At 37.6% G+C, this 13,702-nt stretch overlaps 1 protein-coding gene across 1 annotated transcript in view; it reads right to left on the bottom strand.

Moving 5' to 3' along the window:
• Positions 1-4,038: 4,038 nt before the first annotated feature.
• LOC107571594 (uncharacterized) overlaps positions 4,039-13,702 on the bottom strand; it is a 32,803-nt gene continuing 23,139 nt past the window's right edge. Inside the window, exons 11-16 of the mRNA XM_016257922.1 lie at positions 11,924-12,156; positions 10,098-10,189; positions 6,667-6,783; positions 6,467-6,586; positions 5,808-5,900; positions 4,039-4,210 (exon numbers count right to left, since the gene is read on the bottom strand). Of these exons, the coding sequence (XP_016113408.1) occupies positions 4,039-4,210; positions 5,808-5,900; positions 6,467-6,586; positions 6,667-6,783; positions 10,098-10,189; positions 11,924-12,156 (827 nt within the window). The remainder of the gene's footprint in view (positions 4,211-5,807; positions 5,901-6,466; positions 6,587-6,666; positions 6,784-10,097; positions 10,190-11,923; positions 12,157-13,702) is intronic.

Here is a 13,702-nt window from a genome sequence, read left to right as displayed (position 1 = left end):
TATCTATCTATCTATCTATCTATCTATATATCTATCTATCTATATATATATATATATATATATATATATACAGGACTCCTAGGACAGAGCCAGAAACCAGTAGCCTTGTTGTGAGAGTAGATTATGGGGTATAAAGCAGGGTTGAGGGGGGTGTGCGAGATCTCCTCTTTTCAGAGTCTAATTCAGATCTAATCTCAGAGTCTAGTCCAGATTAACTAATCTAGGGCCGTATAGTGTAAAGTTGGAGCAGTGGGCCTGACATCGGCTCAATCAGGCTACTTCCATTGTCAGACGTGATTAGAGGAAAACCCAAAACTGATCCTAAATCCCACCCCAGTCTGGCCTGCAGTTTAAGGCCAACTCTAATGTGGGAGGATCAGTACTTCTATTAATAAACACAAATCATATACCGGATACAGCAGGTGTCCAAAAGTCTTCTATTTGACATGTTTCTATTTTAATTTGATTTTTTTCTTGAGTAATTACATAATCAGCAAACCAATTTGAATGAAAAGTGCATTAAAAACTCTCTTCGCTCTATGATTTAAAAAAAAAGAAAGAAAATAAAATAAGAATGAAAAAACGGGAAAGAATGGAAAGATCTAGCAAATCTTAAGGGAAATTTTTTGACAAGCAAAAAAACTAAATAAAGATATGGCAAGTGTCCATTCTTGTACAGGTACAGCAACAATCTCTTAATTTTCCTTGAGGAATCCTTCACTATCCTCAGGAATAACCTTCCAGTCAACAACACAAATTAGTGAGTGAAAGAGAGGACATCCAGCAGCGGCTGCTTTAAATCCCATTCCCATCTGCTCCGGGCCAACACACGCCTGCTCTCCTCCAAATCCCAGTCCGTTCATGAGCAACACTACCCCTCAATGAATGACCAGCTTCATATATAATACTATTTTTAGTAAAAATTATTCTGTGATAAATATATGAAATAGATGGTCAAATTTTACCCTAAAATCAACATGAAATAAAACATAATATTCTAAAAATGAAGAAAATCTTCACAATTAAGCACAAATTCGGCCAAATATGCTTATATATATATATATATATGCTACATGTATTTATATAAAATGTAAGAGTAAAAAAAACTTTTTTTTTTTTGCAGAGGGGCTTTAGTCCTCTGAAAGACCCACAAATTGCAGTTAGAAAAACATTTCCATTTACCACTAAATACTTAATTATTCACTGTCATGCATCCAATTAATACATGTCTAGATGTATAATTATTTTCCTTGGAAGAAAAATGCTCACGGAAAACCAATCAGCACTGGCCATCAAACCTTTTTTTCCAACAAAAATGCTTCAAGTATCCCAGCGGGGGCTGATAATGCCTGTACAGTCAAAACAAACTTTAATTTTCTTTAAAAAGTCTTTCATTTCTTTTCATCCCTCTCCATTTTTAAAGTTTTCCATTAATGAAAAGCATTTAAAATATATGCCAGGTACTGGTTAAATAAAGTTTATGATGTTTATCATTATTTTAGTAGGCAGTGAAGGATCCAGCTGAGCTCTGGCCAACTCATACAAACACAAGTGAAAGCGGGCCGATGCTTTGTTTCAGTTTTGTCACAAATACTCGTGTTTTTGTGTGCCTCTGGAAAAAGGGCTGCTTTTATGTTCTTTTTTTTCTTTAATGGAGCAAATAAGTGCATTATGGGGATTCCAGTGCTGCTCGAACTCTCAGGAATACAATGCTTGTTTGTAGTGTTTTCCAGCTGTGGCTGTCAGTGATATAATTACATGAATAATATTCAGTCACTCACTCCCAATAAGATCATTAAAAAATGTGCTATTAAAAACGTAATCAGTACATATATTTTGTTTTATATATAAAATCATTACATTGTAAATAATTTACTACTAATGTGTGAATAAAATGTAATCATGTAATCCATAAAAAAGTAACTGTAAAGTAACTGTAATCTGATTATGAACATTGTAAAAAAAAAAAAATGAGTACTTCACTTTTGGAATCTGATTATGTCAGATGTCATTTCGACTTTGTATCTCACAACTTTGATTCCCCCCCCCCACAATTGTGAGATAAAAAAAATCTGAATTGTGAAATAATACTGCAAGACACATTACATTTCCAATTCTGAGAAGAAAATGACGACTTCTGCAATTGTGTGAAAAATGTCTGAATTGTGAGAGAGAGAGAAAAACTCGCAATTGTGCGAAAAAGGCAGATTTGTAAGATATAAACTCAGTATTTCAAGATACATAAATTCCCAATTCTGAGAAGAAATGTCTGAATTGCGAAAAACTTTCTCACGATTGTGAGAAAAAAGGCAGACTTGTGAGACAAACAAATTCCGACAAATTCCTAATTCTATAAAAAGCCTGAAATGTGAGATAAAAACTTGAAAACACAACCCAAGTCTGAATTGTTGGATAAAAACTCGCAATTGTGAGATAAAAAGCCTGAAATGTGAGATAAAAACTTGCGATCGTGAGAAAAACAGTCAAATTTGTGAGATATAACCTCAGAATCGTAACATATATAAATTCCCAATTCTATGAAAAGTCCAAATTGTGCGATACAAACTTGAAAACACAACGCAAGTCTGAATTGTGAGAAAAAAGTATGAATTGTGAGAAAAAAAGTCTAATGTGTGAGTCTAATTGTGGCGGAAAAGGCAGATTTATATATCCAAATAATCCAACTATATATATATATCTATATATATAGATCAAAATTCCAAGTCAATTTAAAATATTCAGCTCCTTTTTTATTCAAATAACCTACATGGAAATTAATAAACCGGATGAAATTTGAGTCACATTTAAAAAGCAATTTTAATACAAATAAATACAAAGTTAAATTATAAATATATCCATTATCTGTTAATCAGTAGAAAAAACAAATAAAATAAAACAGGACAAGCAAATAAACCAAACAAAAGGCCCTAATTCTTAGTTTAGTGACAGGACATGTTCCGGCTGTTTTTATTTGGCGCTCTGCTCAGCCCCGCCCCCCTGTCTCCGGTAAAGGCGCAGCACCAGCTCCCGTAGCTCCTCCCTCTTCCTGTGCACCTGATTCCTCGGAAACCAATGCTCCAATCGCAGCGGGGGATCAAAGTGCACCACTGGATTCTGAGCGGAAAAACCACAAAGAAGAGTTGAGCAGAAGTTTAATGAATCAAAGACAAATCTACAACTACGTAAAACTGCCGTTTAGCGTCAAGACTGCAAATACCAACACAACATTACACAGATGCAACATATACACAACACATACTGATGGCATACCGTTTCATTGTTGACTTCATTTGTGTCTCTGTATTTTTTCCTGCTATTGCTTGTAATTTGGAAAAGATTCTTAGCACTTAGTCCTGCATGTCTGCATGAGACCCAGACTGCAATAAATAGTATCAGCCAAAAAAAGGCAAATTAAGTTTTAAGAGCTTTATTTTTCTAACTTATTTTTGTATATTTATTTTAAAAATAACATTGCACGTTTTAGCACGTGCTTTCTTGACTGTTGTCATGTCAAGCTTACTGATCTCATCCCAGCCAGAGCCCTGACTTAAACCCAATTGAGCATCTCTGGAGAGACCTAAAAATGGCTGTCCACCAACGTTTACCATCCAACCTGACAGAACTGGAGGATCTGCAAGGAGGAATGGCAGAGGATCCCTAAATCCAGGTGTGAAAAACTTGTTGCGTCTTTCCCAAAAAGACTCATGGCTGTATTCGATCAAAAGGGTGCTTCTACTAAATACTGAGCAAAGGGTCTGAATACTTAGGACCGTGTGATATTTCAGTTTTTCTTTTTTAATAAATCTGCAAAAATGTCAACAATTCTGTGTTTTTCTGTCAATATGGGGTGCTGTGTGTACATTAATGAGGAAAAAAAATTAACTTAAATGATTTTAGCAAATGGCTGCAATATAACAAAGAGTGAAAAATTTAAGGGGGTCTGAATACTTTCGTACCCACTGTATATAAACACTTTTTTATTTTAATTTTAGTTCATATTTTTTTCATTTTAAGTAACACAACATTTTTAGTTTTAGTTCACTTTAATAACCCTGTTGATGTGTGTATGCTACCTCTTTGACAATCCCCTGCAGAGCTGGCTTTAGCTGTCTGACTCTTATCCTGGGACACAGGGCCTTTGTTTCTCCACGGTACACACTCAAGCCGTTCCAGACCGGGAAAACAGATCACCACGAGGTACCAGTGAGCCCTGGACCGAGAGCAAACAGAGCGGGAAACAAAGCAGGAGAGGAAGTGCAAGTCAGTGATCTGTGATAAAGCCTTTGCAGAAAGCACCCTGCAGCAGTAGGACAGGATGATGCTGCTAAAGAATAACTTTCTCAACATAAGATTTACTTATTTGCTCCGACAAGGCTAAAGCATGGTATTTATTTGAATCTAAATCTAATTTATTACAAAGATTAAAAAAAGGATGTTTTCTCCTGTTCCTTACTAAATGAACACAAGTGATGATATTTACCTATAAATATGAATGCACTCTTCCACAAACGTTTACAGAGCGATGATGCAAAATAACCAAGAATAGATTCATTCAAATGGATCAACGTAACGGATTCATAGAAACTTACCAACTTAGATAAAGACTGCGGATCTAATTGAATGATACGCTTACACTGGCCAAATAGAAGTGCATTCATACAAATGTTGCTTAAAATCATAATCACCAGCAACATCATCGTAAAAAAATACTTTATCACCAAGTCCTAGTACAAGATCTGCTAATCCCTGAACTGGAACGATGGACATTCCCAAGTTTGTGAATCATCTGTGCCATGTCGTACTGTGTGAGTGTGTGCATGTCCACGTATAGTGTGTGTCCTGCGCGACAATATGCTTTCATGGGAACATGGAGCACCACACCGGAATTGCCTGTTCTCTCGCAGTTTGGCAATACAGACTTGTTGCTGTGATTTATCCTCGTGTTCATTAAGCTCAATCCAACATGCTCTGTTGTCCTCAGAGATCAAACATCTACACAGGCCTTCAACATGCATCCTGGCTATTTAACAAAAGAACATTCTGTAAAGTGTGTTTGAGATGTCGTAACTATTTGCGAGGCTTTGCGCAACGCTCTGACAGTGAAAGCGCACATTTAGTCTCATTTTCATTGTTGAAAGCTTGTTCTGTTCCAAAGACAGAACGGTGATGCTCGTGAAATACTGATAATAAATAAACAAACTAGCATTCAAAAGATTTTTTTTTTTTGAAAGAAATGAATACTTCGATTCAGCAAGGATGCATTAAATTGATCAATGGTACAACATCTTTGTTTCATACAAATGCTGTTTAATGCTTTGAATTTATAAAGGAATCCTAAATGTCTCAACAGAAATATTAAGCAGAACAACTGTTTTCAATATTGGAAATACTGAGAGATGTTTCTTGAGCAGCAAATCAGCATATTAGAATGATTTCTGAAGGATCATGTGACACTGAAGAATGGAGTAATGATGTTGAAAATTCAGCTTTGCATGACAGAAATAAATTACATTTTAAAATATATTCAGATAGAAAATGCCAATTTTAAATTGTAATATTATATCACAATATTACTGTTTTTACTGTATTTTTAATTCAATAAATGCAGCCTTAGTGAGACATTAAAACATCTTACCAAGTGTATATGTCATTCCATATTATTAAAAAACAACAACTAATAATTAAATAATAATAAAATAGTAATAAAATAATCAAAAGTTCATAATAATTAAAGAATATTTTATCCAATATTTAGTGTCTATCTGAATTATGCATGTGTGTGTTTTAAATTTAAATTCCCCACTTACTCGTGATTTACGGGTATAAAAAGGTAGTCTTTGCTAAAGATGTCCACATGACGGGTCCATGTTCTCACTCTCTGATGCCGTCTGTACTGGGCTCTGTGGAAAAACACCACACAGTCATTCACATCAGCAAGAAACATACAATTTAGCAAAAAAATTAAAAATCCTTAAATTTACATTTAAAGGGATAGTTCAACCAAAAATGAAAATTACTCATGATTTACGATATGTCTACATCCTACGTCATCCGCTGGAACGCCACTCTCTCGTGAACACGTGTATGACAGTTAGCGGAAGCTAGAGATTACGGTTTATAAAAGTTTTAAATATGGCTATTTTTCTCACACAAACGCATCGATTCACTTCAGGAGGCCTTTATTAACCCCCCGGAGCCATGTGAGGCACTTTTTATGATGGATGGATGCACTTTTTTGGGCTTCAAAATCACTCCCACTATAAAGCTCGGAAGAGCCAGGATATTTTTTTTTTTATATATAACTCTGATTGTATTCGTCTGAAAGAAGAAAGTCATATACAGCTTGAGGGTGAGTAAATCATGGGGACATTTTCATTTTTGGGTGAACTATCCCTTTAACTTGCATTTTTGGGTGTACTGTCTCTTTAAATCCTGTATAAACACACTATAAAAGGTGATTTCGTACGTGCTGCCGGTCTCTTCAGGGCAGCTAGTGTTTTTCCGAGTGAGTTGCTTGTAAAAGAAGCTGCTGAAGATGTGAGATCTTTCGGCCACGTCTTTGTCGGCTCTTTCCAACAGAAGGTACCTGATGGGGTATTTAATATTGGGGAAAATATCAGATCTAATTTTACAAGCCGAAACCCTCATAAGTACCGTCAGACTCACTTGAGGTAGAAGTCGATGATGACGTCGTTGAGAAACTCGCCATCCTTGAGGCACTCCAGGTCCTCGGTTGTCACGGTAATGCCGCCCTTGGAGGGGGGAGGTGGGAACTGGATCAGCCTGGTGGAAAAAGTTCAAACAAGCTCCTCAAAGAAAATGTAACTTCAGCTTCCAAAAATACAATCCTCTGCGCTAATCATGACATATCAATATTGACTTACAAATTAAATCTAAATGTCACTGCCTGTATGGAAACTTCAACAACTTGATGGAAAGTTAGTGGTATGGAAACCTCTCTGAAGGGCCAGGGAACGTCAACGTTTGGGTTCCAACTACTGAGCTTATGGCTTAACCATTGCCTTCAAAGAAGAAATTAAAGGTGAAGTGTGTCACTTCTGCACCTCTAGTGGCACCAAACTGAATAGCAAAAATAATGGCATGCATAAAAACAATGGTGCAAAATACAATGAATATGTATTTAAAAAATTGTCTTTGAAACAAATAAGTTACTTCAACTGTTGTATCTGTTATTTGACTGATTTAAATCCTTAAGCTTATTGTATAACGGGCATTAAGGGGTCCACAAAAATGTCAGTATAAAAAAGCCAATTTTTTTAGTTCTGCAAAGAAAAGAATAGAGTGATTGTGGGATGACATTTTTTGTAGGGCATTTTAGCACTTCTGATTCCATCATCCTGAAATTAATGTTTTTCTGAATGGGTTTTTGGTTGAATGTCTGAAGTTCTGTGGTTAACACAAGCAGAATATACGTTCAGATTCTATTCTACAACATAAATTGCATCAGTAATACCACCTTGTGATTTTTTTAAAGCTTTTACTTGTCTTGAAAAAGGCAGTTTCTATCAAGTGGCTGAACAGGACCGAAAGGGATAGTTCACCCAAAAATAAAAATTCTGTCATTAATTACTTACCCTCATGTTGTTTCAAACCTGTATGACCTTTGTTCATCTTCAGAACACAAATTAAGATATTTTTGATGAAATCCGAGAACTTTCTGACCCTCCATAGACAGCAATGCGACTGAGACGTTCAAGGCCCAGAAAGGTAGTAAGGACATCATTAAAATAGTCCATGTGACATCAGTGGCTCAACTGTAATGTTATGAAGCTTTAAGAATGCTTTTTGTGCGCAAAAGACAAAAACAACAATAACGACTATTGAACAGTTTCTTCTCTTCTGTGTCAGTCTTCGACCTGCGTTCACGTGAGTACACAACGCATGTGCTATTTTTGTTTTGAAGTACTATTACAGCTGACATCACATGGACTACTTTAACAATGTTGCTACTTTTCTTGGCCTTGAACGTGTCATTTGCGTTGCAGACTAGGGAGGGTCAGAAAGCTCTCGAATTTCATCAAAAAATGTCTTAATTTGTGTTCCGAAGATGAACTAAGGTCTTGCAGGTTTGGAATGACATGACGTTGAGTAATTAATGACAGAATTTTCATTGAACAGCTGAGGTCATTTACTCACTAGTATTTAGGCTTCAAAAATTCACAAAAGTTGTGTTATTTTGTGAAGATTATCATGATGAATGTAAGAATCATAAACTTTTGTCAGTCACACAGCTTATTTTCTGCATTAATACAAAAGCAAATGGAAAAATCCAATTGGGTTTTTGCTGAAGGAACCAGTGTGATGTGAACTACTGGGTTACCAATAAGTAATCACTGCAGCACTCTATATCTAGAGTTACTACACATTTTCCATTTCAAAATTCCATACTTTTCCAGACTCAAATTTCCAAACCTCTCAGAAGATTTTCGGACCATATTTAAAGGGATAGTTCACCCAAAAATGAAAATTATGTCATTAATTACCCCCCCCCAAGTCATTCCAAACCCGTAAGACGTTCGTTCATCTTCGGAACACAAATTAAGATATTTTTTGATGCATTCCGAGAACTTTTTGACCCTCCCATAGACAGCAAGGGTACTACCACGATCAAGGTCCAGAAACATAGTAAGGACATCAGTAAAATAGTTCATGTGACATCAGTAGTTCAACTGTAATTTTACGAAGCTACGAGAATACTTTTTGTGCGCAAAGAAAACAAAAATAACGACTATGTTCAACAATTCTTCTCTTCCTCATCCAGTCTGCTGTGGCTTGCCTCCATTTTGGAGCACCATCATGTGCACACTTCCGCTTCCTGTAAACAATGCATGCGCGTGCTGACGCATGTCCGTGTTGACATAAGCAGCAGCGCAATGCGCATGCATTGTTTAGATGAAGCGGAAGTGCACGCATGCGTCGTGATACTCTCCAAAATGGACTCAAGCCACAGCAGGCTGGATGAGGAGGAGAAGAATTGTTGAACAAAGTCGTTATTTTTGTTTTCTTTGCGCACAAAAAGTATTCTCGTACCTTCGTAAAATTACGGTTGAACTACTGATGTCATATTTTTTCCGAGTTTTTTAACATTGATTTTACATTGACTTTTGGATGCGCACAAGAAACTTTTTTGTGCCCTCGAGAAACTATTTACATGCGCATGGGAATTTTTCACATTCTTACGCATTACAATTTCTAGTTTTATATAACCTATTTGCTTTGTGCATCACAGCCATTTTACTATGAATAAAGTCAGAGCATGGATGCACATGAATTAATAGAGATATACTTGCTAAAAATGTGGCTTTCCTTATGGTACCTCTAATATCAAGGCCTAATGTCCAATTTAGCACATCCTCTGCAGCAGCGGAGAAACCATGACACGAAATGGGCTGATAGCATAATACAGCTATGTGCATTGTTCTATTTGCCAAGTTTAAGGGTCTTCAAAAAAAGACTGGTATTGTAAAAAAAAAGTCTTCAAAATGTGGCTTAGGGCAGTCATATTTCAAGGCCTTAAATCTCTTTAACACATATTCTGTGGCGCCAAGACACCACATCACGAAATGGCTGATGGCACAATAGGTGGCTCAGTGTGCATTGTCCTATATGATAAGTTTAATGGTCCTATATAAGTTTAATGGTTGCTTGTGCACACATAAAAGTCTGTATACTTTTTTTATTTTTGCAAAAGGTCCTCGAGGCTATGTCATATGGTGCTAAGAATATCGTGAGAAGAAACCCAAAACGCAAAACATTTTGCATAATTAAAAAGTGCACCTTGCCATGAAAACACTTCTTGTATGATAAACTTGTTTTCATTAAGTTCTTAATTTTCTATTGCCAAAAAAAAAAACTAAACTAAATAGGGGCAAAAGTCTGTAAATGCTAATATTTTTCCAAACTCTGCTTTCTTTTTTTTCCATACTTTTCCAAACCACGTAGAAACCCTGTATATCACATTTGATCATTTTAAAATATTTTCAATGAACCTGTATGCATGAAAATATATAGCTATCGTCATATTTTAGGTGTCATCATATTTGGGGCCTCTTGGCATGAAACATCAAATCCAGTACCTGCGTGGTGAGCTCTGTTGCCGGCTGTGGCTCCGGAGGGGTCTTCTGACTGTTGGCTCTCTTAGCCTGCTGCTGGTCCCACTTGTGTTCTCCTGCTGGGGAAAAGTGAACCAGGTCAGATCGGAATCGAAACCGCTGTAGATACTCCAACTGCCTGTGGTTGGAGTATCCAAACCTATTGACCTTCTCATTGGCTGGGAGAAGGTCAACAGGTTTGGATATGTTCCGGATGGTTTCCATTCAAGCGTGCAAATTACATTTGATTTTGTTCAAAAGAGGATTGTAAATATAGGCTGGGAAAATGTAAAGAGAGCAAACATGATGGACTCAAAGTGCCAGTAGACTTGAGGGCGATATGGGTTCAGAAGAAGGAAAATGAAAAGTGAGAAGAGCAATGCCATGTATTGCCTGTTTAGGGCGACTAACCGGGCTCCATCTCTGTTGAGCGCTGAGCCAGCTCGTAAAACGCAAGAAAAGAAAGAAAGGAGAACACGTCTGAGGTGGCCTACTTCCATTGCTGCCAGCTGGCACCATTGAAACCGAAAAAGAAAGAAACGTGTCACGCCCCAAGAGTCCTGATGCCCACACGCAGATGTTGCCCCAAAAAAGACCCACATACGTACTAAAGTTGTTGGACCCCCACAATAAAGCAGCTATGAGCCACCGCCCGCATCCTAAAGCCTCTGGAGAGAGTGACACAACGGCCACTTCCACAGAACCCGAGAGAGAGAGGGAACCGCTCAGCTACTATCCGTAAAGGCAGCCAAGTTTCCTTCTCTGTTCCATATCTACACACCAGCACAGCCTCCATGGACCATGGCTAACCTCACTCCTGCTCTTATATTGGGCCGTATAATTCCACTGGTGCCTCTATCACGCTTGCACTCAAATTCCTACCAATATCTGGCCAACCCATTGAACACTGTAAGAGGAAGCAATGGAGAGGGGCAAATGAATGGCTGGATGTATATGGACAGACAGACAAAAATTGATGGATGGAAGGAAGGATGAATGAATGAATGCCTGAATGGATGGACAAAAGAACAGATGAAAGGACAGTTGATGGACAAAAGAATGAAAGAAGATGAAAGAAACTTAATGGTGTGTTCCTACAAAACACAAAGCGAATGTGTGCATCGCGTCACTCGCTCCAGAGTACTCGCGGGATGTTACTCGAGCAAACATTGCGCGATCAACCATGGTGGAGATAGCTATGATTGCTGCTTTGTACCTGTTGTGGAAGTTTCAAATACGCCGGAAAGCCGACATGCCTGGGACCACAGCACCATCCAGAGGCGCACATAACTCAGTGAATTTCACCGTCATTCTCCAGGAACTGCGCTTGGATGACAGCCACCTCCAACGAGATCATGTGAATTTTCCACTTCAATTGAAATTTTTCAGCTTGTGCAGAAGATGCGATTGAGGCGAATATAGCACGTTTGCAGCACACGCGACACGCACTCGTTGACCGACACAAATTCGCCTCTATTCGCGTCTTTACATTGACTTTAAATGTAATCTACTCTCATGAATAATTAAATTTGCGTTTGGTGTGAACACACCATAAAAATAGATGAAAGAATGAAAGAACGAAGGATGGATGGACAGTAAAAGAAATAGATGGAAGGACAGGCAGAGAGACATAAGAATGGATGGATGGAAGTATGAAAAGACAAAAGGATGGAAAGATGGATGGATGTACAAAAGAATAGATAGATGGACGAACAATGAAATCAATGGGTGGATGGAGCAGATTAGATGGTCAACCAACAAAGGAATGCATGAATCAATAGATGGATTGATGGATAGACAGATGAACTGACCTCTGCTGTGTCCTGTCCAGCGTCCTTCACGTTTTGTCCCAGCAGGTACAGGAGATGTTCGCCCCGTGGGTAGCAATGAAGCCGATTCAGTCCGTCCGACCAGGACAGAGAGTTACTCAAATCACTCTGACCGTGTCGCAGGCCAATCACGTCCATGAGAGATGCCAACAGAGCCACCTGAAGATCCTCCAACTGGCCGGTCAACACCAGCAGGACGAACGGACAGGCCTGTCCTGGAAACAGAATGGAAAAATAGAAACCACATTCTTCATTTCTTTTTATTAATTTAGTTTGTTTTATTTGTTTATCTGCAGCATTTAACTCGGCTCAGATGCTTGAAGATCCATCCAGAAATGCTCACTGGTTGGCCAAAATGAATAAAAATAAAATAGCCTTCTTCCTTGCTAGATTGCCAAGCACATGAGCACCAGGCAATCTTTTAATGGCGGCCGCTTCAATCACACACACACACACACACACACACACACACACACCTGTTCGCGGTTCACACACACTGCAGGGAATGTCTTAATACTTAATGGTTGACGGCTCGTCACATGAGATCCGACTGCTGCGATAACCGCATGGTGCCATTAAGACTGGTTCACCATGCCAGCAGCATTCTCATTACAGAGATCAAGGGTGTGTGTGTGTGTGTGTGCACTAAGCAGAGCTTGATAAATTTGTCTGTTCAAACTAAATGTGAGGTGATAATCACTGCCAATGAGCAAATATGGTTAAATGTTTATTATAAAGTTATGAGAAGCAGGATTTTGGACCATTGTTCTATGTTATTATTGTCATTATTAAATGTATTAAGTTATTATTTGTATAAATGTTATTTATTGAAATTGTTATTGATAATAAACCACAATAAAAAAAAATTTTTCTGCAGAGTATTACAGCACACTAATCAAGCTGTTGTTGCGAATCGATGTGTTTTTGTAAGAAAAATATCCATATTCTAAACGTATTCTAAAAGTAATCACTTTAATGTAGCTTGCGCCAACAGTTGTACACAGAAGCAGCTCCAGGAGGATGACGTATGAGGTCAGCTTTGCGCATTTTTTAATATAACTCCGACTGGATTTGTCTGAAAGAAGAAAGTCATATACACCTAGGATGACTTGAGGGTGAGTAATTTATCGGCTAATTTTCGTTTTTGGGTAAACTAACCCTTTAAATTTAATGATAGCTATATTATCGTTAAATTTAACCAATGGACGAACTGCAATTAAAATTGCAAGTTGCAGTTTTGTCGTCTGCTGCTTCAAATTCTCAAATTCTTTAAAGTCAGGTGGATTCTGATTGGCTGTAGGGCTGCACAATTAATCAAATTTCTAATCGCGATTACAATTATGGATGCCACAATTACGTAATCGTTCAAAGCGGCAATTAATCGTTCAAAGTCCAATTATGTTATTCTGCGTGCTTAAGATGCGTTTTTTTCTTTCTACGTTATCTTAAGGGTTTTTCCCATTATTTTAATTTTAGTTTTAGTATAACATTATAATACCATTCATATTTTTTACTTTTTTATAATTTAAAGAAGAAACCAATCCGATGTATAGTTGACATTTGAGGCTTAACACTAATACCAGTTAGAGTGTTTTCAGCTTGTTTATTTTCATATAAAAATATGGCATGGAGTTGCATCAAACAATGAATGAATGAATGAATGAATGAATGAATGATGCATTTATGTAGCACTTTATTGTGTATTGCTGTACACCCAAATCGCTTTACAATCATGTGGGGGGGGGGGGGGCCCCCCCAAAC

The sequence above is a fragment of the Sinocyclocheilus grahami genome, unplaced genomic scaffold, assembly GCF_001515645.1.
Source record: "Sinocyclocheilus grahami isolate Dianchi unplaced genomic scaffold, SAMN03320097.WGS_v1.1 scaffold1618.1, whole genome shotgun sequence".
Taxonomy (NCBI): domain Eukaryota; kingdom Metazoa; phylum Chordata; class Actinopteri; order Cypriniformes; family Cyprinidae; genus Sinocyclocheilus; species Sinocyclocheilus grahami.
The sequence above is the reverse complement of the archived record's forward strand: the minus strand, read 5'-3'. Positions and strand labels throughout refer to the sequence as shown.